Here is a 22,818-nt window from a genome sequence, read left to right on the forward strand (position 1 = left end):
GCTCCTGTATTCCCTGCTCTGGGGAGCAGGGAAAAGAAAAAGCTGGCCACTTCTCACCACCATCACCTGTTCTAGATGCGGTTACACTCCCCCAGAAGGAACAGGTTCGCAGTTGGGAAGTACTTGTGGACCCAACTCTCTGCTATCTCAGGTGGAGGTGGTGGCCAGGAGTGCTTCTTTATCGGCTGATACGCCAGCTGTGCCCTTTCCTGGAAGAGTGTGACTTTGAGACAGTGGTGCACATCAGTGTTCTCTCTAATATTTTTCATCTGTCTGCGGAATGAGTTATGTTCTGGGCGGCAGTATCAAAGCAGTGTGTGTGCACATGCATTCAGAGTGGGGACAAACAGGTTGCTCACCTGTAACTGATGATCTGATAGTGATCCGTTGATATCCATTAGAATGGGTTCTGCGCCTGCGTGGAAGCCTCTCGGTATTGAATCTACAGCTCCTCTTCGGTGCCTGAACCCCGCCCCATGTGGCTATTTAAGGCGGGAGGAAGCGCAGGCACCTCAGTTCCTTGGAGACCGCCGAAGCAGTCGAATAGGCAGGTAAGTTCTACTGCAGGAAGATAGGTACTACTGCGGAGGGGAGGATCGGGATCGTCTAATGGATATCAACGGATCACTACCAGATCATCAGTTACAGGTGAGCAACCTGTTTATCTGGATCGTGATCCATTGAACCCATTAGAATGGGTGTTTAGTTAGCTCCAAAAGGAGGAGGGAGCAGTAGAGTTATTGTAACACCCTTTTAAGAACCGCTCTCCCAAAATTTGCCTCCACTGCAGACCGTAGGTCTATAGCATAGTGTTTAATGAAAGGTTGCTCAGAAGACCAAGAAGCAGCTTTACAAATGTCTTGGAAGGATATGCCAGACAGGTGTGCCGCCAACGTACCATAGGCTCTTGTGGAATGTGCTTTAAGGGTCATTGGTGGGTGAACTTTTTGCAGAGAGTAGGCCATACGGATGGTCTTCACTATCCAGTGTGAAAGCCTTTGTCTAGATAACGTTTGCCCTTTCTTTACTCCCTTATAGGAGATGAACAGTCATTTTGTAAGTCGAAAAGGCTTAGTCCTTGACAGGTAGTAGAGAAGTGCTCTGCGTACATCCAAGGAATGCAGAGCCTTCTCCAATGGTGTGGTTGGTGAACTGAAAAAAGTGGGCAGTACCACATCCTGATTTATATGGAAGTCAGACACAATCTTTGGTAAAAAGGTGATATCTGGTCGAAGGAGAACCTTGACCGGGTAGAAACAGGCATAGGGGACATCCATTCGGAGCGCCATTAGCTCACTCACCTTGCGAGCAGTGGTGATAGCCACCAAGAAGGCAGTTTTCAAGGATGTTAGTTTTAATGTCACCAAGTGCATGGGTTCAAATGGAGGCTCAGTCAGGGACGAGAGAACCAGTGAGATGCTCCATTGTTCGAGTGGTTTACAGATGGGGGTTATAGGTTAGAAAGGCCTTTCAGGAAACTTTTACAAGATGGGTGGGAGAACAGTGTCTTGCCATCCCATCCCGGATGCTTAGATGACAATGCTGCCAGATGAACTTTAATTGATACATTGGACAGATTCTTTGTCTTCAGGGAGGTCATATACAATAAGACCTGTCAGATGGAGGCTTCCTTTGGGCGGAAAGCATGTTGGGAAGCGAAGATCACAAATCTTTTCCACTTGCTGGCATAGTTTCGCCGTGTAGACGGTTTACACTGGTTCAGCAGGATCCTCTTTAACAGTCGATCTCCATGCTGTTAGTTGTAGAGTCAGAACTTCTGGGTGTAGAAGACGGCCACGTTCCTGAATCAGGAGGTCTGGACGGTTTGGAAGTCTCTGATAAGTGTTCGAAGCTAGTCTGAGTAGCTGTGGAAACCATGCCTGGCGGGGCCACCAAGGTGTGATCAGGATGCCCTTCACATGACCCAATAAACAGGCAAGCTACAACCCTGCTCACAAGAGGCAGAGGGGGAAACATGTAAGTCCAGCGCACCGACCAATCCAGCTGGAACGCATCCCCTAGGGACAACGGTTCGAGGCCTGCCCTGGAGCAAAACAGCTTGCATTTCTTGTTTTGCTCTGTAGCAAATAAGTCTATATCTGGGACACCGCAGAGCCGGAATATGTTGCGTAAGTAAGCATCGTTCATCTCCCACTCGTGCCTGAACTCCGTCGAGAAGGAACGGCTGAGGTTGTCTGCTAGTATGTTGTTTGCTGCTTTGATGTGGATGGCTATTGGCGTAATGCTGTTTCTGATGCACCAATGCCAAATTTGAAGGCTCAGGGCACATAAAGACCTGGAGACTGTTCCCCCTTGTCTGTTTAGATAGGCTATGGCCGTCATGTAGTCCAGCTGCAACTGTACAACCCTGCCCCGTAGCATCGGAAGGAAGGCTTTCATTGACTGAAACACCGCCAACAGCTCTAAGAAATGTATGTGTAGATGGCTCTGTGAGCTTGAGTTTTGGTAGCATTGCAATGACCACCCCAGCCCTTCAGGGATGCATCTGTCGTCACCCATACCAATAGAGCTTGTGCTTGGAATGACACACCTCTGAGTAGGTTGGCTGCCTGGGTCCACCAAGACAGCGTGCGTAGGACTGGTATGGGCACCTGCAAGAGTTTCATTGGGTCGTCTCTCAGCAGATTGGAGGAGAGAAACCACATCTGCAACTTTCTCATCTTCAGACGTGTGTATCGAACGGTGGACTTGCAAGATGCCATAAGGCCCAAGAGGCGTTGCACTTGGCGAGCTGGTTGTAACGGGTTGCTCTGAAAATGACATACCAGTGATGTGATAGTTTGGAAACGGTCCTCTGGAAGGAACGCCCTTCCCAGGGTAGCATTTAGTACAGCCCCAGTGTATGAGCTGACAGGTACAGGCGTGAGGTTGGATTTCTTCCAGTTGACCTGTATTCCTAGGTCCCAGGAGCAGCCTTAACATATATTGTATTTGCGAACGTAACTCACTTTAGTCCTTTGACGACAGGAGCCAATCGTCCAGCTACGGGTAAAGTTTTAGCCCCTTTGTCCGTAAGTGGGCCACTACCACTGCCATGCACTTTGTAAAGACACGTGGGGCAGTGCATAGTCTGAATGGTAGCACTTGGTACTCGTAAACCGCACTTCCTACAGTGAACCGAAGAAACTTTCTGAAGGATGGACAGATCCCTATGTGAAAGTAGGCATCCTTGAGGTCTAACGTTGCCAGCCACCCTTCCTGATGCAGAAGCGGTAGGATGTCCTGCAACGTTGTCATGCGATACCTCTTCACCTGGACGTATTTGTTCAGATGTCTTAAATCCATAATTGGTCGGATCCCTCCATCCTTTTTGGGGATTTGAAAATAATGAGAGTAAAATCCCTCCCGTCTTCGTGCCCATCGCACCGGCACAGTCGCTTTCTTCTGTAATAGTTCCTGTACCTCCTGGTACAAGACTGGAGTTGCTTTGGTAAAGCGGATGCCCTGGAATCGCGGACGAGCTTTGAACTCTATTGCATAACCGTACTGGATGATCTTTAGTACCCAGCGATCTGATGTTATGTGGCGCCATGCTTTCGCATGACTTGCCAACCTGATGGAATTGGTGGCTAGTGGATGCGGCTGTTTGATGTTGTTGCTGTTTGCCACTCCCAGAATCTCCCCGATGTTGGGGGGGGGGTTAAGCAAACGTGTCATTTGGTGATGCGATGGGCTGTCCTGTATTTCAAAGACGCTGCTTATTCTCCTCTGCAGGCTTTCGTTGGCCTGTGCGGAATTTTCCCTTCTGTTGATTGTTACGTTTATTATATGGCTGGTAAGACTTGTGGTAGTCCCGTCTGTCCTGTTGTCTATAGGCTGGACGCGGGCGATAGAAGGATCTTTGTTTTCCCCCGTAAGATGTTGAAGCAGAAGCCGAAGCCGTAAATGTCTTGGTGGTAAACTTCAACTTTCATTTTTTCCATAGTTGGGTCTGTCTCCTCCGAGAACAGGCCCTTCCCATAAAAAGGCAGTCCTTCTATTTTATCTTCCATGTCTTGTTGGAGTGCAGCCGAGCGTAGCCACGCATGACGTCTCAGAGTCACTGCTGTGGTGATGGATCTGGACTCCGATTCAGCCAGATGTTTGGCCGTACTTAGTTGTTGGCAGGTGAGGTCAGCCGCCTTCTGAAGAGTCTTGCGGAATCTATTCTTAAGCTCTTCCGGTGACAGTGAATCCATGTCTTTTTCCAGGCTTTCCCATATACAGTAACTATACTTCGCCATGCAGGCAGAGTAATTAGCTATTTTAACTGATAGGCAGGAGGTAGAGTACAGTTTCCTCCCCATAACATCCAGTTTCCTCCCCTCCTTATCAGCAAGGGTGGTATGTCCCTGACCTTGAATTGGTGGCACAGTCAATGACCAGGGAGTTCGGGACAGGATGTTTGAACAGGTACATGTTATCCTGCTCTTGCACCCGATAAAGTCCTTCCAAACGCTTTGATGTGGGAGTAGAGGTGTGCAGCACCTGCCATGCACACTGAGCTGCATTAGAAATGATAGGCAGTAACGGCAAAGCCGTTGGGCTGATTGTGATCGTCGCATAAAGTTATAGACCGGGTCATCTATGGTTTTAAGTTGAGAAGAGAGGTCTAGACCTAACGCAGAAGCCATCTGCTTCACATGTGAATGGTACGCCTTCTCTGTTGGTGAAACATGGGCCGAGGTAGCTACATCTGGGGATGGATCTGCCTCCCCAGTTTCCGTGTCTGATTCAAAATCGGAGGAGCCATGATGGCTGTCCCCAGAGCTCTCATTGGAACGAGAACGAGTGGACGGTGACGGGCCTGGCAATTCAGGGGGTGGTGGAGCCAAAACCAACAAAGGCTCAGTTTGTATAGCTGAATCACTAAAAGAACCCATTACTGTCTAGGAATATCTGTTGGCAGTAACAAGTCTAGGAGTCTGAGTGGAAGCCATAGAAAGTGTTTTCATTGGCCTCACAGGAATGTCCCCTGATGAAAGCGGACAAACACGGAGTGGCACTGGATCTAGTTTAGCCTGACAAGCCATGGAGACGTTTGGTTGTCTCCAAGCCCTGTCCTCTAGGTAGTCATCAGCCGTCCCTGGTGAGGAGGCATCTGGCAGTGCAATTTCATTCCAAGGTGTAACAGCATGGCTAAAGCCACAAGTGAGCCAAGGCGTCGAAGTTGAAAGCTGCGTAGAGGTCAGTAACTTCAGAACTGGAGTAGAGTCAGGTGCTTGGTCATCATCAGAACGTGGAAACCCTCTGAAAGTTGAGGGGGTAGCAGTAGTGGAGTCTAGCATCTTAAGAAGAGGGTCCAACGGAGCCGCCTCTGCATCAGAAAGATCTTCCTCATCCAAAGAGAAGGTCATGGGCACTCTAAATCGAGGAGTTACGGCAGTGATATTGGTCGGTGTACGCAAGACTGATGGTTGTTCCCCCTCTTTCGATGTCGATGGAGACCTGATCGGTGTTGTGGCAGGCACCAAATCACGGGCGGAAGGTATAGCGGGTAACGATGCCAGTGCGGTCATCAGAACCGCTTCCGTCGATGCCGGTGGTACTGTCGATGTCAAGGTGGTTGCCAAGGTAGTTGTCGATATTGATGTCGACGTGGTCGATGCCGGATCTCTCTATGTCGAAGGTGCTTGTCGACGTGACGGAGAAACTTCTCTCGATATCGATGACGACGAGGTCGAGTGACAAGCCCTTGGTTTCGACGGGACTGATTTTTCTGATATGGAAGGTGCCGTCGAGATCGAAACCACCTCCACTTCTTGAGCCGATTTCAGCGACGCCGTGGCACTCGAGGTCAACAACTTTCGAGCCTGCTTCGCGGGCTTTTTGGCAGCAGCTATTTTATCACCCGGCCTCTTCAAGGACTTAGGGGTAGTCTCGGCGGGCATAGAGGTTTTAGACAGGGCCAAACCCAGGGCCCTCATGCCTTGTGGAGATTTTGTCGAGGTGGAAGGTGCCGCCAAAACATCGTCATATAGAGCTGCCCTCAGACGAAGTTCCCTGTTCCTCCTCGTCTGCTTGGAAAAAGACTGACAAATTTTGCAGACCAAAGCTATATGGGCCTCCCCCAAACATATCAGGCATAAGTTGTGGCCGTCCTGGGAGGGCAGTTTTGCTTTACATTTATCACAGCGTTTGAACTTTTTCTTTCCCTTAGGTGTGTCCATAGTACTCACTCCACAAACAGTCCGTGATCAAAATCCGAGAATCAGTCCGCTCTTTCCAACGTACAAAATCGGCAAGCAAGGCAGTACCAAAAATGGTCCAAGGTCAAGCCAGTAATCAGTCAGTCCAAATCGTGATCAAAAGCGTAGTCAAAGTGCAGTCCGAGATCAAGACGATAGTAGTCAGTAGAACTTTTTAATATTAGCAAGGGACCAAAACGAAGGAGCCGTAGAAATCGCGAGCAATCCCCACGGCGGTAGAAAAGGAACTGCCTTAAATAGCCACGTGGGGCGGGGCTCAGGCACCGAAGAGGAGCTGTAGACCCGATACCGAGAGGCTTCCGCGCAGGCGCAGAACCCATTCTAATGGGTTCAACAGATCACGATCCAGATCTTCCTGATTCAACCTGAGTGGGATATACAATTAACTGAGCGGACATTAAAACCATATGGGTGCATGCACATGTGGACGCCTTAGAGGGAACACTGGTGCATTTGCTGATCACCTCCAGGCTTGACTGCTGCAATGCAGTCTATGTGGGGCTGCCTCTGTACATAGTCAAGAAACTATAAAATGCTGCCATTAGGTTGGTCTTGCAGTTGTCCTGAAGAAACAATAGCACTCCTGTTCTTGAAAGAACTACACCGGCTGCCAATAGGTTTCTGGGCAAAATATAAAGTGCTAGCTATTACCTACAAAGCCCTTAACAGCTTAGGCCCAATGTATTTAGGAGAGCTCCTCCTTCATTATGAACCTTGCCACCTATTGAAATGCGTGGGGAGCACCAGAGGCCAGAGAGTCTGCTGCTCTCTGGTTACATGCAGAGAGGCAGTGTGAGTACCAAACCATTTCTGCTGGTACTCATTTGAGAACTGGATCTGAAGAATGATGTGAAGCCCTGGGTATAACTTGTATTTCATCTGCATTTTAAAGGGGGATTCTTAAAATGCAAAATTAGAGTTGTCTTCGATTTGGGTAAATATGGTAATACATATTGTAGTATTCCTGTAGGCAATATAGCTTTTACAAATTGCATTTCAGCCTTCTGTGCAAAATCACCTAAATACAGAGTGTGTTAGTACTACTAGGGATGCAGAAATAGAGGTGTCCAGTAGACAAGGCATTTTAAATTTGGGGCTGGTGACTGGTCCCAGTGTTGCTCAAGAGGGTAGGTTTCTTCTCTCAAATGTGCAGCTGTTTGTAGGGCTTGAGCCATTGCCTGCTCTTCTTCCCTTTGCCCCACGTCTGTCCTTTTCCCGCTGAGTTAGATGCCTCAGCCCCACAATACCTTCAGTGTGGCCTGATTTACACTATTCTCAAGCAGAGGTAGAGGTGGGACAGCAATCCAGCCACTATCTCAATTTGTGTGGGGCAGGGATATGATGAGACATCAAAGCAAAATACAAAAAGGGGAAACTGAGCAGCAGCCAAAGAAAGGAAACATTCCCTTCAAACTGGCAATTTCCAAATAGAATAGGACTTTTCACTCTTGTTGGGTATATTCAAAGTTGTCTTCCCCTCCAACCCGAAAAGAAGTGGTGGTGAAGATTATATCATGCAGTTACCCTTATCCCTCATCATAACCCAGTGCTCCTCTAACAGTGGTGGCTGCTGCCTCTTGGGGCTGCTGGTGGAGGAGCTGGGGTAACCATAGGTAGGGCCAATAGTGGGCAGATCAAGCCCTAAGACAAAGAACCAGCCCATGGTTTTCTCCATCTATAAATTTGTTTGCTTGTCTCAACCAAAATCTCCATCATTCACACCAGCACTTAGCACTAAATAGCCAGCTGCCAATTTAGTGCTAAATTTGCTCTTTGGTTGGTTGTAAGTAATTGAATCCTGTCCTGAGTGTGGTTAATTGTAGGAGTCAGTGTGGAAAGTAGCAGTGCTCTCTCTCTCTCTCTCTCTCGCTCTCTCTCTCTCTCTCTCTCTCTCTCTCTCAAGTCTCCATGCTGCCTTTTCTTTTTCAGTTGTTCCATCCTGTCTTCTATATGCCTTGCCTCCATTTCTCCTCCTCCTTGCAATCTCAGCCATCTCTGCACCCCTTGCAGGGCTAAGCTAAGATCATCAACTGAAGGGGATGGGGTTGAGTGCCTATTTGCAGGTAGCACCTGCATACAGACGTTTCATACCACTTGAAAATACCACAATGTATTTGGCAATGCATAAACCCCACTAGTTTCCTTTCTTCATTCATACACTCACACTCACACGCTCTTACATTTTTAAAAAGCAAGCCTTATTTCTCCCTTTCTTACAGTATAAACATTTCTGGGATATGTCCTTGGGCTGCAATCCTATGCACACAGCAGTTACTTGGGAGTAAGCCCCAATGAGTTCTTCTTAAGGGGAATTTATATCTGTTTATCTCTGCTAGATTCCTAGCTTAGTAGGCATTTTAGAATCTGAACATTGTACACTTAAAAGAAATATAAAGGAAGTATTATATTTGGATAAACTATGGCCTGAGTTCAACAGCAAAGAAGAAATTAAGGAAATCTTAAAGTACATAGGTCATTAAAGGGTTCAAGTAACATTTTTGTTGCATATCCTCCCTCTCCCATGTTTTTTCTCTGTGTCAGCAATAAACAGGCATCGCTGTGAGTCATCAGTCTTCCCCTCCTCTCTCCTCCCCTTTCTTCTGTGTATTATTTTTATTTTATTTTTACACTTCTATCCGGCTCTTCCTCCAAGGAGCTCAAAGGTACATGGCTATTTTTATCCTCACAACAACCCTGTAGGTTAGGTTAGGCGGAGAGATACATGACTGGCACAGAGTCACCCAGTGAGTTTCATGGTAGAATGGGGATCTGCATTCATGGACATCTGCAAAGCAGCAAATTGATCCACGGAGTTGCCTTTCGTCAAGCATTACGCCATAGATGTGCACTCTGCTGCTGAGGCCAACTTCAGGAGAAGCGTTTTGAAGCAGGTGTTAAAATAGCTACTTACTGCACCCTCCTCCATTGGGAGCTATCTAAACACCCATTATTATAGATCTCAACGGATCTCAATCCAGATAAACAGGTTGCTCACCTGTAACTATTGATCTGGTAGAGATCGGTCAACATCCATAAGACTCTCCCAAACCACCCTTCTGCAGTAGTGCTACACTATGTGTGTATTGAGTGTGCATGCTATTCTCCTTTGATGATGAACTCTACTGATTATGGATGACTGTCCTCCATGGCGGTCATCCAAGAACGGAAGAACAGGCATCTGCCCCACCCTTAAATAGCACGCTGTTGGCTTGAGGGGGGCAGGGCTTGGTCACTTCAATGAGCTGCGGCATTCTACCACAAGGGTCCTGCACAGGCGCATTACCCACTTTTTGGGATGTTGACGGTTCTCTACCAGATCAATAATTACAGTTGAGCAACCTGTTATTCTTTGTTGCAGTTCTCTTGTTATGCTTTAACTTGCAAAATTAAAAAAAGGTCTGGAGAGAAGTATTGTAAGGAAAAGATCTCCAAGCAAATGCTGGAGAAACCTAATGCTCGGGGCTTTGTCAGTGCTGAGTGAGAAGGAAAGGGCTGGCTTCCCTCTGGAGAAGGGGCGGGTGAAGAAAGGTAGCCAGAGCTCCTACCTTCTGAACTCAGTTGGTTTGTAGACTGAGTGCTCCCATTTTGCACACAGATCTCCAGGGAGTCTGCTCAGCCGGCCTTGAAGGACCCTTGGAAACCAGATGACTGGGCTGGCCTTATTTGCTGGCTATTGGTCAGAATAGGTGCCTGTAAACGATTCTTTCACGCTTGTTGGAGGCAAGACTAGACCCTACCCACCCTTCTGTGGGGCAGAAAAAGCTAGATCCTGATTGGTGTTGGGGCTTTGCAGTTTGGGTAGTGACTAAGTATGGTAATTACTTCATTTGGAAGCAATGATCCCACTGAACACCCACAGAGGAAGGAAATGGCTTTACAAAATTTAGGGAAAGGAAATTTAGAAAAAAGACCAACAGCTAGGGCCGACTCCTGGCAAGCAGTGGAAATGCAGCAGCAACATTCAAGCAAGAGGAACTCGGAGAGAGACAGAGAGGAAGAGATGTATGTTTGAGAGAATGTGGGACTGGCAAGGAGGGGGACAATGCCCCCCTCCCCCAAATGAGGAGCCTTCATTGGCTCCTAAGAAATAATCACTTGGGTTCTGAAATGAAGTGGGGTACCAGCAGCTGGCCCTCCCTAGACAGTACCCAGCTGTGGGATTCTATTCTTTAAGTTTCTGTTGCACTTTTCTGTGTGCAACATGCTTTATAATCTTCATCTTATTAATTATACAGTTGGATACCTCATTTGTAGACTGCTGCTAGGGATGTGCACAAACCGGTTCACAGGCCATGTTGGACCGCCGACATGTGCGGTCCCACATGCGCTGGAGTTACTTCCGCATATTGCAAACAACAAGGGGGCAGGGGTAGCAGGGAGGACTGCGCCGCCCTGAAGATTTTGCTTAAAATTGGAGCACCGGAAGGGGAAAAGCGGCGGGAGGGGTAAGTACAACCCACCCACCCCCGGCGTCGGACCATGCCTCTGCGGTCCGTGCACATCCCTAACTGCTACCTATGGGAGTTGGGAGTCCTATGCCTCAAAGAGCTGTAAAACATGGAAGATCTTTAACTTGATCTGTAGTACATTCATAATCCTGAGTTCTGCACCTGTGCAGGAACTTGCGGGTGGGATGCTCAAGCTCCTCGTGGCACTAAAGAGTAAGAATTTGATGGTTGGCCATTTTTGTGCACTTAATTTCAAGGCTGGCTTTATGGCCTCTTCTTATACATGGCAGTGTTATATTTTGGACACCTGGCTCGTTACTTTCTTCCGTGTTACATATTTGAGCATCCTTTTTGCCAGAGATTGGAGTAAGTTGGTTCTCATCGTCCATTGTATCCTTGTAACAATTCTGAGGCAAGTGTGGGGTGGCTTACCCAGCGAGTAACTTTAGGAGTGGTCCCCTTGTAAATGTTATCTGTTGTGTGGAGGGGCCTTACAAGAATCGTATTGAAACACTGCATAATACAATCTCTTGAAACTCCTCTAGGCTTTCATAGAAATGGAGACCAGAGAAGATGCTGTAGCAATGATGGAGCACTGTTCCAACAAAGCCATTTGGTTTCAGGGACGATGTGTCAAAGTAGACTTGTCTGAAAAATACAAGAAGTTAATATTAAGGGTAGGTACCATGTGTGGTCATAAGCTTTTAATTCTAACTTGATTGTGCGCTATTGTAATATGAAGTGGCCAATTTTATATGTGGCTGCTGACAACAATTGCTTTAGCAAATGAAGACAACCGAATAATTGGCAGTAGCCTGAGAAGAGGTTTTGCCAGCAAAAAGACAAGGTGGTGCAGACGGGCACATCGTTCAAATTGTGGAACTGCAGAAATTTTGATTAGGGAATCTTCTGGCCGCCACCCTGGACAGTAGAAGTCTGGATGGAGCACTTCACTCACTTGGAACAAAGATTAGTCTTGATGCCCCACAGTCCAGATGTGAGACTACCCTTAGGAAAGAGAATATGTTTCCCTCCTTGCTTGGCCTTCTGCACTTCAGTCCACTTCAGCTACACTGGCAGAAAGTGAACCCTCACTTCCCCTGGCCTAACTCTTGAGTATTGGAGGAAAGATCCAGGGTCCACAGGGGAGACTGGTAGTTGGCTCGTAGCTTGTGCTTCCCACCTCCAACTTAGACTAATGCCTAAAGTCCATGCTGTCAATTTCTGTAGATCAGTATTCTGAAGCCCAAGACAAGTGGGTCCTGGTATCTTCTGTGGGAACTGGGCTGAAAAGCACAGACAAACAGACTAAGCTTAACTAGCTAATGGGGGGCAGCCTTTCCAGGAGAAGGAACATGTCAGTTGCTGTAGCCCCAACACCATTACTCCCGGGGGGAGGGGGGGAGGGACGGAATAAGAAGCAACTCCATAGGAGTAGATGGGACTTAAACATTAGAACTGTGGAACTAGTTCTGCACTCGATCCATGTGTCAAGTGTATAGACTCTCCATTCTTTGAATTCTTCAACTGAAGTTTAGACAATTGTGTAGGGAAGTGCTTTCAGGTATCTTCTTTGAGTTTCTAGGAACTTTTTACAAAGATCCGGGGGGGGGGAAACCTCCTTTTGTCCTCCTTGCACCTCTCAGGCCTTATGGCATTGTGCATGAAGCCAATTCCCAGAGAATAGTTCTCTCTTTGACTCCTGCAGAGTGTCTTGATAATAGGTGTGCGGAGAACTCCCATTCTGAGAAGTACTGTGCAGAACAGGGAATTCTTGGGTAAGAACGAAAAGGCAAAATGCCTTCCTATTAAGGCATTTTATCGCCTATCCTGCTGCAGTTTTCTAGCACTAACTACATGACGTGTACTTCGATATGCCTTGAAGACTGGAAACATTGTTTCACTTGAGTAGAGATAGCACATCCTTTTATTATAGAAATAAATTGTGTGTAACTTATACAAAATTTTGTTTCCCCCCTCCCAGATTCCCAACAAAGGAGTGGACTTGCTGAAGAAAGATAAACCTCGGTAATAATCTTGTAGATAACTAGATTATTAAAAAATTCAAAACGGAATGGGTAAGCAAAGCTTTATTTTCTTTTCTTTGCATTTTACAGAAAAAGAGGTCTTTCTCCAGACAGCAAAGACTCTGGAAGTGATAAGAAATGCAAGTTGGAGGATAATGAAAAAATGGAAAGCAACAGTACGGAAGACAAAGAGGAAAGGAGAGATGAGGCAGAGAGAATGGATACCAAAGGTGGTGAACAGGCAGATCAAGAGGAGCCAAACTTGCTCCTGGAATCTGAAGACGAATTGTTGGCAGATGAAGATGAAGCCGCAGCATTACTAGAAAGTGGCAGCTCAGCAGCAGATGATACTGATGTGGCCAACTTGGGCGATGTGACTACTGAACAAAAGGAAGCTGCTGAGGATGAAAACACCACAAAGAGTGAAGGGAGTGTTGGTGCTACAGCGGCAAAAAAGCTCAAAAAGGTCAGGAAGGATTGCATTTGATTGCAAAAAACCCTTCATTTCCTATCTTATTTCATATGTCCCCCTACCTCCCAAGAAAACATACTGCTTCATAATGGGATATTCTGATTACAATCTGAGAAAGAAAGCTAGGGGTGTCTGTGTGCGTGGTTTCAGTAGGTCCCCAGAGAGAGAGAGATGGCTGTAATCCGGCAGTGGTAATCACCCTATATAGTGCCTTTGGGATAACTATATAGTGCTTTTGGGATAAATAACTAAAGTGGTTCCTTGTCCCCGAAGGGCTCACAGTCTTAAAAAAGAAACATTCGATAGACACCAGCAACAGCCACTGGAGGGATGCTGTGCTGGGGATGGATAGGGCCAGTTGCTCTCCCCCTACGAAAGAGAATCGCTTACAGATTAAACTGTAGCTTGGGCAGAGAAGTTTTGACAAATTGCATGGTGTTGGGAAGGGATGGACATGAATGTGTTCACTCCATAGGCTCTAATGTGCAGATCACAATTTTAGGATCCAAATTTGAAATCTCTCCATTTTAATAGAGACAGGCAGCTAATCTTAAGTTGGAGATCCAGTGCATTCTCCAATGGCGGCGGCTGCTGTGCTCTCAGTGCAACATCCCAAGCAAATCAGGAACTTGTGTTCATTCAGCAGCAATTCAACAAGGTCAGCAGTTTTCTAAAAATATATAGCCACCACTCCCACAGAGCAAGTGATCACCCATTCCCACATTATCATCTAGCAACTTTGCACAGAGAGTATTAATCAAGACTTTCACTTAGCTCACAAGTGAACTTAAGTCATTCCATCCTCTACTCTTTCCCATACCTCCCATCCCACTCATGGCCAGGGAATACTGACCCCAGCGTTGCTGTTGAGGCCCAGTGTGGAGGAGTGCCACTTGTGGAATTAAGAAACTGTTGGATGAGGTCCCTTTTCAAACGTACGGAGTCTTCCTCTTTCTGTGGATACTCCGCTTTGAGCTGTCGTATGGCATCTCGTTCCTTTTACCTGCTGAGTAGGGGAGAATTGTTCAGCCTGTTCTCCAGGGTTGCTGCAGTGGCATCCTCTGGGGCCGTTGGTGTCGGTACTCCACAGACCACACTCTCTCTCTCCCTTGGCGGTGCTTTGTAGAGAAGAGAATTATGGTGGGTGGATGTCAGCATTCGACTAGAATTGGACTTGGTGTACGTTTTCATAAACTAATGTTGAAGGAGACTCTCCATATCTGATGTCTCAGCAGCGACTTACAGGTGGCTTTCCAAGAAGCATGGAAGGTTTTGTCACTCTGGATGAAGTTGGTGATGAGGAAGATTCAGAACATCAGAAACAACGTAAATCTGGCGTGGCTAAAGCTGCTGTAAAAAGTGAGGACAGCATGACTGAAAATAAGGTTGAAAAAGCTGAGGCAACAGGGCAGGAAAATGAAGCATTAGAAAATGGTGCCAAAACAGAGAACTTGAAGCTAGAAACATCTGAAGCGACTGACCACACAGGGACACAAGAGAAAGATAAAAACGAAAACACAGAAGTGCAAGAATCGAAGTCGGCCCGTGAGAAACGTGCTGTTGCAGATGAGCCTAGAGTGGGACCATATCAGCCCAATGTTCCTGTTGGTAAGAATACCTTGGCCTCCTTCAGTGTAATCTGCATTGTTATAAATGTATCTCTTCGTTATGGTCTGTCATCGATTCCTGTCTTGCTTACCATACGGAGGCATTAACTAGAATTGGCCTGTTGGGTCACCAAAATTTTATAATGAGCACAAATTAGATGCAATTTGTATCTCCAAAGCTATCACGTTTCTAAGAAGGACTTCCTTATTCTATTAAGAATATAATTGAAGCAAGGACGCATGTAGCCAAGACAATACTCCTGCTTGAAATCAAGCATCTGAAATAGAAGTCTCTTTTGTACAAAAGGAGTTTGGCTTTTGCAGATATTCCAGATATTCTCCAGCAGACTTGCAGCCTACAGGTGGTTATGTTTGCATCCAGCAAGCTCTCTCCCTTCCCACCCATCTTGCAGCCCACAGTGTTGCCAAGGCTTCCTTTGGAGGAGCTTCTTGAGGAAGTTCATGAAGCTGCCCAGAGAGCAGATTGATTGATTCTGCATTCCGCTGACATCATTCTGTAGGCGAGCCTAGCTAAATTAGATATGAAAATAATGTGCGCGCACACACAGGATAAAAATAAAATATCTAGCTAGCTAGCTAGCTATCTCTCACTCTCACTCTCTCTCTCTCTCTAGGTGTGAACTTTGTGGTGCCCAGAGCTGGGTTTTACTGCAAACTGTGTTCCTTGTTCTACACAAATGAAGATGCTGCGAAAAAGGTCCACTGCAGCAGTCTTGCACATTATCAAAAGTTGAAGGTGAGACAAACCTTTGTGGGTTTTGTGTGGAACTCTTAGAAAAAGAAGGTAGAACATGTGGCGGGCAGTTAAAGGCACTGAAACGGGGTGGGGGGATTGTATGAGGAGTGGCTGTACACCTGGTTTGTATGCAGACAGTCCTCTGCCATCTCTAAGTAGAACTGGGAAAGAGCCCTCTCGGAAGAGAGTTGCTGACAGTCAGTACTGTTCTTGATGAGCTGAATGGACCCATCATTTGATTTGGGAGAAGATAGCTTCATATGTTCCCTAAGGCAAACAGCCATCCTTTGTACTGCCATTATTAGTCGGACATATGTTGCCTAGTCTAATGGACTGGGTAACAAATGGGACTCATTTGATTGATGGCATTGTTCTCCATAATGCATACTATAGTAATCTACACAATCTAGCTGAAGTTAAGCACTTTGAAAACTCTTTAACTTAGAAGTGTCTAGCTTTGGTTGGATCCTGCCAATGTATATATTGGCTGTAGACATGGTTCATGATTCTTGTCAAGCATAGCCCTCTGGCGAAACAGGTGATATGGAAGGCGTTAAGTGTGGTCGCTGAAATTCTCCCAAATAGCCACCCCAACAGAATACAGGATTGGATGACATTTGGAGGGAGAGGGAGGAAAACAAACAATCCAGTATGTCTAAGCATACCAATACTTGGCTTGACAGAACTTTAATTCAGCCTCCTTATTGCTTTCTGTTGCAGAAACGCATGGACAAAATGGCTGGAGATCAGAAGCAGACAAAAGAAGCTTAAGTGTATGCAAAAAAAAAAAAACTTTAAGGCTTGAGGATTTAACAAAACTTTTATTTTTAATGTTAATCTTAATACAGTAAAATTGGGGAAACTCTATACGAGATAGGTTTTAGTAGAATAAATAGAAGTATAATTCTGTTAGTGTGTTCAATGTTATGCAAAATATGCATTCTAAACCAATATTTGTTTATAGAAACCTGGGGGTGATGACAGAATTTCTGAGCTGATGGATGTTGGTAGCTACTAAGGAACTATTATCACGTTTTGAAAACCAGAGTTGATTTCATCAGCATTTAATCTTTTCAGGCTTCAAATAATTCCCCTAATGTTGGTTCTCATAAACAGTTAATATCTTTTCCTCTGAAACATTCCATATTCCAGTCTAAGTCTAGCTGATACAAAAAAGTTGCAACCGCTTTATTTTAGTGGCAGTGTATTACCGTATTTTATGGACTATAAGACTCACTTTTTTCCTCAAAAAATATCCGCCAAAATTCAGGTGCGTCTTATATGTTTTAACAGTTTAATATGTTAAAACTCAGAAAAACTGGATTAAAATTAAGGTGCGTCTTATAGTCCGTAGCGTCTTATAGTCCGTAAAATACGGTACTTAGAAAATAGGAAAACTAATTACCAGCTTTAAAAAGACTTGTTTCCTCAGCATTTCAATTATGTCCTTGTATAGCAGAAAGTAAATTCTTCTGACCAGTATTATTTTCCTGAGCTCTTGCTTGCTGCTTTAATTTAGTACTTTTCATACATCTCCAGTATAAGCAAAGGCAGCATTCAAAGCCTAACTGTGTAAATAGTTAACTTTTTAATGTTTATGTAACTTTTCATACTTCAGCTCTGATCCTAGACCGGTTACAAAGGTGCCCCTGAAGGCTTCCTTCAAAGTAACATGTTTAGAATTGGGGCATACATCTTCAGATTGGTTTCATCCTAGGACTGTGCTCTTGATGTATCTTTATGTGGCTGATGTAAATGGGAATTTGCATGTATAATCTGTTTTTCATGTAGTCTTACTGATGATTTAACAGCTTACATATGTGTGGATTCAGGTTATTGTAGTGAGAAACCAATAAACCAAACCAGTCTTGTTTTGTTAGTGTGTGTGTGTGTGTGTGTGTGTGTGTGTGTGTGTGGTGATTCATAATGAGCAGCCACCTTTTTGTACACTGACAGCTGGATCAATGAGCAGCTGAATGGCACTGTCAACCTATCTTACCAGCTAAAGGCCATTCAGCCTACTACAATGCAGATCATTAATCAGAAGTGTTGACCATAAGTCAAGCCTCACAACATGAACTCTACCTCCAGGAAGCTTTCATAACTCATAACACAGATTAGCTTTGCCCAAAAGGTGATAACCACTTGTTACAGTTCTTAGGCCAAAAGCCCCCATACACATGCTGAAAGAGAGCTTTTGGGAGAATGGCGAGAAGCATTGCCAACTTCTCATTTTCCAGACCAGCATCTGATGTGACATGAGAGTCCCTTTACTAAGGAATGTTTTTTGAGTGTGTGTAAAATGTCCTCTTCCATGCAAATTGCACGATACACTGTCCTTTTGCTTCCAGTCTTGGATCTCTCTTCACACTCTAGTATGCTGTGGGCACACGTTTTCCAAATACTTGTGCTAGTATAATCTATAGGATTCCTCTCTAGGTTCAACTTTGGAAGTAATATATTAAACTGTTATCACAAGTACAGTAAACCCTATATGTCTGCCATTTCTCTTAGCCATGCAAATGGATAACTGACTATGGTGGAAATCCCTTTCCAGAAAGCAATGCTGAAGCAAGATGTCACACACAGTTAATATAAAAAATCTGTGGAAGTGCTACATTTCCAAAAGTAGATGCCATACAGTTCAGAACTTACCATACATGTAACTTTGAGTTGTGTTTCAATATTTTAAGCAAGAAAAACGTGGTAGCATTATGGGAAGCATCTCCCACTTTTCGTAGGAACAGAGGAAGCTGCAAGAAAAATGTGGTAGCATTATGGGAAACATCTCCCATCTTTCATAGGAACAGAGGAAGCTACCTTGTACTGAGTCAACATGTAGCTCAGTATTGTCTACAGTCATCAGCAGTGGCTCTCCAAGGATTTAGACAGGAGTCTTTCCCAGCCCTACCTGTGAAGAAGCCAGGGATGGAACCTGGAACCCTCTGCATGCAAGCAGATGCTCTATCACTGAGCCACTGCACGATCACTTGAGGGAAGTACCTTACAGCAGGCAGTGCTCGCAGTTAGTCACTCATCTAAATGCAAACCAGTGTGAACCCTGCCTAGGAAAGGGTCAGTTCATGCTAGCTACCACAAGATGGACTCTCCATCCACTTCCTTTCAGGAAGGGAGTCTGATGAACTGAGACAAATTGAAGTGACAGGAAGTGTAGTGACCAGGGTCCCCTCCCTCTAAAGAGTTAACTGGAAGTGAATCCTGCCTTGACTGACAGGCTGGTGAACTCTAGGGCAGCCAATCAGTATCCCGGGTGGGTGGGACCTAGAGAGCGGTTGCTGGGAATTCTGGGAACAAGAAAAGCAGCTTGGCTGGAGGTGCACAGGAGGATATGTGGCCATAGAGGTTGGCTACAGGAGGATAACTCTAAATCCTGATAAGACAGGATTACAGGAGGCTTTAAGTCCCACCCGGAGTTTAGTGAGTTCAAGGAAAAGAAAAGTTTAGAGGAAAGTTTGTTTAGTCAGATTTTGCGTTAGGTATGTCCTATTTCTTTTTTGTGTGTGCTCTGCATATTGTGGATACTGTTCTATTATAGTTTACCTGCAATGTAATTGGAATAAGAAACACTAGCCTGCGCTCAATACACCTAGGGCATTGCAAAAGCCTTTGTAAACATTTACGTGTGCATTAAGACAACCTATTTTTGTAATTCTACTAAATATTCTTAATTGTATCTAAAAGATGAGGAAACATCAGATGGAAGCAGTCTATAGTAATAATTGAATAAAACCTTTTTGGTAGTTCCTTTCTTTTTACAAGCCTCTCCGAGTTGGTTTTTAACTCTGGAAAAGTTGGCGGGGGCGGCAACAAAGGCAGATTTCTCTGGTGCAAACACGTCCTCAAAACTATCAGTAGGTTTTGCATGCTGAAGATTTTTGTACTTGTCCAAGAGGCAAATTAAGAGTTATCCCACCCAAAGCCCAGAGAGTTTCTGTAGACAAAAGGGGTGGTGGCTGCAGCATTCTGAACCTACTGATAATACAGAATAGTTTTAGGAGAAGTCTAGCCAGGCAGCTCAGCAGGGATGATTCAGCATTTCCCCCCCTCATGTGAGCTTGCTCTGAGACAAAAGCTTTAATCTGCTACAGGATGTTTTAAGGCATTTCAACCAATTAAAAACTAACATATCACCAGGTCCAAATGACATTCACCAAGAGTTCTTCAAGAACTCAAATGTGAAACTGATTATCTAACCAAAATAACATCTCTGAAATCTGTTTCCATGCCAAAGGATTAGGAAGAAGCCAATATAACATTGATGTTTAAAAAGGAATGCAGGAGATTACTAAACTGTTCTAGACAAATGGGCAAAAAGCATTAGCAAAATTAATGATCACATGTGCAAGGACAAGAATTGGCATGCTTTTGTGCCTCACAAATCTTAGTGATAACAAGGATGTGGATGGAGGTAATCCAGTTGATGTTGTATGCTTGCACTTTCAAAAAGCTTTTGACAAAGCCAAATGTTCTATAAATGGGTCATGGGGTAAGAGAATGGGTCCTCTTGTGAACTGGCAATTGGCTGAAGAACTAGAAGCATACATGCAATGCAAGGAAGTGAGAAGTGGGGCCCCCTCAGGGTTCAGTATTGGAACTAGTGGTTTTCAATTTGTTCATAGATTACATGTAATTAAGATAAGCAGTGAGGTGACTTGATTTGTGGATTAGCCCAGATTATTAAATGTGCAACAGAGTTCTAATGAGATCTCTCCAGACTGGGAGACTAGCAACAGAATGGCAAATGTTCATTGCAGAGTGATGCATATTGGTCTGGAAAGAGATCCAATGACCTCCATAATTGTGGGTTCTGTGCCTGCACAGGACTAGCTGGGTAGTGTTTGACAGTTCCTTGCAGTGCCCAGAACTGCCCCCTGCATGTGCTGCAGTTCTGTTTTAATTGGTGGTTGGGTGCTCTCTTCTTCAGTTTCTTTTTGACCACCTAAGTGCTTGATACTGCAGTAGCTATGGCTCCTCAAACTTGTTCTTAAAAGTGTGTGTGGGGAGTGGTGGTGTGGAATCAGTTTAGATTCTTTTTTCTATGACTTGGACAATATTTAACAACTAACTTGACTAGTGGACGACTGATTGGAAAGTGTTAAATGTAATGCATTTACATGGACCTCTAGTACTCTGTAACTGTTTCAAAAACAAAAACCCAAACCAAACAAAGACATATGGACCCTAAACCAAACAAGAAAACTTTTAAGAGGTGCTCTAATTGTAGAGCATCCATCCCATCAACAGATGGCTACTCTGTTTGGATACTCTGCCTAGGGGAGAAGCACAATACTTCTAAACGTAAAGTTTGCACTTCCTTTTCTAAACAAACACTGAAATCTAGAGTCCTGAGATTATGAGCAGCATTGTTTGCAGACACCTTCAGACCTGGGACGCCAATGTCCCGCTCCCTTCGGGATTGGCTATGATGTCAAAGGCTGCATCTCCTTTGTAGTTGAAACCCTCGACATCAGAGGCTCCAATATCAAGCACATCGAGTCAGTTCAAGGAGCAGGAGCCTTCAGTTAAAGGGGCAGAAGGTTGGGAGCGTCGCCACAAGAAGAGCAGGGCGGATAAGGAAGATAGTGTGGAGCCTCTCTCTAAGAAGCATAGGAATAAGAGCGCATGCACTCGTGCCTGCCCCCTTGTGCCTGCGTTTGCAGCGCAATTTACAAGTAACCCCACCGTTGGCTCAGCAAGCCCCACTTCTGGGTGTGGATTTGGAGCCAGCGCCACTAGCAGGGAAAAGACAGCAACATCTGACAGTGTTTGCAGTAATGACACAATGTTTCCCGTCTTCAGACAAAGCCCAATGTTGCCAAATAGCTCCATATCAGGCAGCATCCCTGTCTCCTACACCAGGGATTCTCAATGTTGGGTTGCCAGATGGTATTGGACTTCAGCTCCCATAATCCCCAACCAAAGACCATTGGGGCTGGGGATTATGGGAGTTGAAGACCAATACCATTTGGGGGCCCAACACTGAGAATCCCTGTCCTACACCAACATCAGAGCAGTCACCCTCCAACCCTCACAGTTGGGTGCTTTCACAAGTTCACTTACCAGTGGCTTTCCATGAGGTGACTACACAGGCTGATATAGATGCAAGTCTGGACCCTAATGCTAAGACTCTATTCACACTACTTGAATCTAATGAGAGCACCCTGCCTGCTTCCACATTCCATGGCTTCTTGAGCCAGGGTTTAGATGAAGACTCCTTTGGAGATTAGCTTGTTTCAGTGCCAAAGACTCCAAGTATGTCCCTAGTGAGATTGTTCAAGCCATCTACCACTTCAGTTTATGCATCCACATTACAACTCCTAACAAAAGGGCTTTTGTAAAGAAAACATGGGTATTACTCACAGGACCAAAGTTATTGCCCCATGGTGGATGAGGTGACATGGATTGTCACCAGGCTCCAGAATCAGGAATTTAGATTATGGAGGGCGAGGAAGTGTTCTGCCAAGCTCATGGTGCCTGCAACAATGCAGGTGACGCTATTGTGCAAGGTCCATTCAACCACTGCAACGCAGACCTCTACTGAGATTAGGCCTTGAAGGCCTGCTGTGAGTACCCAGATCACGGATGTTCTTGCAGCACTGAAAAGGCCTGTTGCTAGTACACAGACCAAGAAACAAGAAAGCACTTGTCCCGGTGCAGTGAGCACAGAGGCGGGAGGGATTCTACTCCTGCTACTTTCAGATCCCCAAAAGGGGTGGTGGAATATGACCTATAATGGACCTGAGACATCTGAACAAGTTCGTACATGTGAAGAAGTATCGAATGACTACGTTGCAAGACATTCTGCCACTTCTACATCAGGAGTGGTGGCTTGCAACGCTAGACCTACAGGATGCTTATTTTCACATAGGAATCAGGCCATTGTACCGAAAATATCTGAGATTCATGGTGGGCAACTCAATTTACCAATATTAAATGCTAGCACTTGGCCTCTGGACTGCCCACAATTGGCTACTGACATCAAAAAGACAGAGAAGGGTTACTTTCTCAGATACAGTATTTATTGCAACTTCTCCAAGCCCTCGGGATAGAGGTCAATGGGGGGAAATCCCATCTGACTCCAGTGACATCAATCTCCTACACTGGGACTATCCTGGATATGCAGACAGGAAAGGCCTACTTACGGCAGGAGAGGTTCCAAGCCATCTTGGAGCTCGTGTATTAGTTCCAATTGAAACAGATGTGCGCAAGGAAGATTCAATGCCTCCTGGGTCTCATGGCATCTTGTAAGATGACAGTTCATCACACACATCTGAAAA

General features: G+C 45.3%; 1 protein-coding gene across 6 annotated transcripts in view; it reads left to right on the forward strand.

Moving 5' to 3' along the window:
* Positions 1-17,399, forward strand: part of LOC128340150 (matrin-3-like) — a 61,738-nt gene extending 44,339 nt beyond the window's left edge. For 4 of the 6 annotated variants that reach the window (XM_053284950.1, XM_053284951.1, XM_053284954.1 and 1 more), the window contains 6 exons: positions 11,203-11,334; positions 12,642-12,685; positions 12,775-13,150; positions 14,389-14,764; positions 15,399-15,520; positions 16,241-17,399. In XM_053284950.1, coding sequence (XP_053140925.1) covers positions 11,203-11,334; positions 12,642-12,685; positions 12,775-13,150; positions 14,389-14,764; positions 15,399-15,520; positions 16,241-16,291 — 1,101 coding nt within the window. In that variant the 3' untranslated portion in view covers positions 16,292-17,399. Of the gene's footprint in view, positions 1-11,202; positions 11,335-12,641; positions 12,686-12,774; positions 13,151-13,690; positions 13,856-14,388; positions 14,765-15,398; positions 15,521-16,240 lie in introns of those variants that run through there. The other 2 variants (XM_053284952.1, XM_053284953.1) reach the window with 2 other exon arrangements.
* Positions 17,400-22,818: the final 5,419 nt, after the last annotated feature.

The sequence above is a fragment of the Hemicordylus capensis genome, chromosome 1, assembly GCF_027244095.1.
Source record: "Hemicordylus capensis ecotype Gifberg chromosome 1, rHemCap1.1.pri, whole genome shotgun sequence".
In the NCBI taxonomy this organism is placed as follows: Eukaryota; Metazoa; Chordata; class Lepidosauria; order Squamata; family Cordylidae; genus Hemicordylus; species Hemicordylus capensis.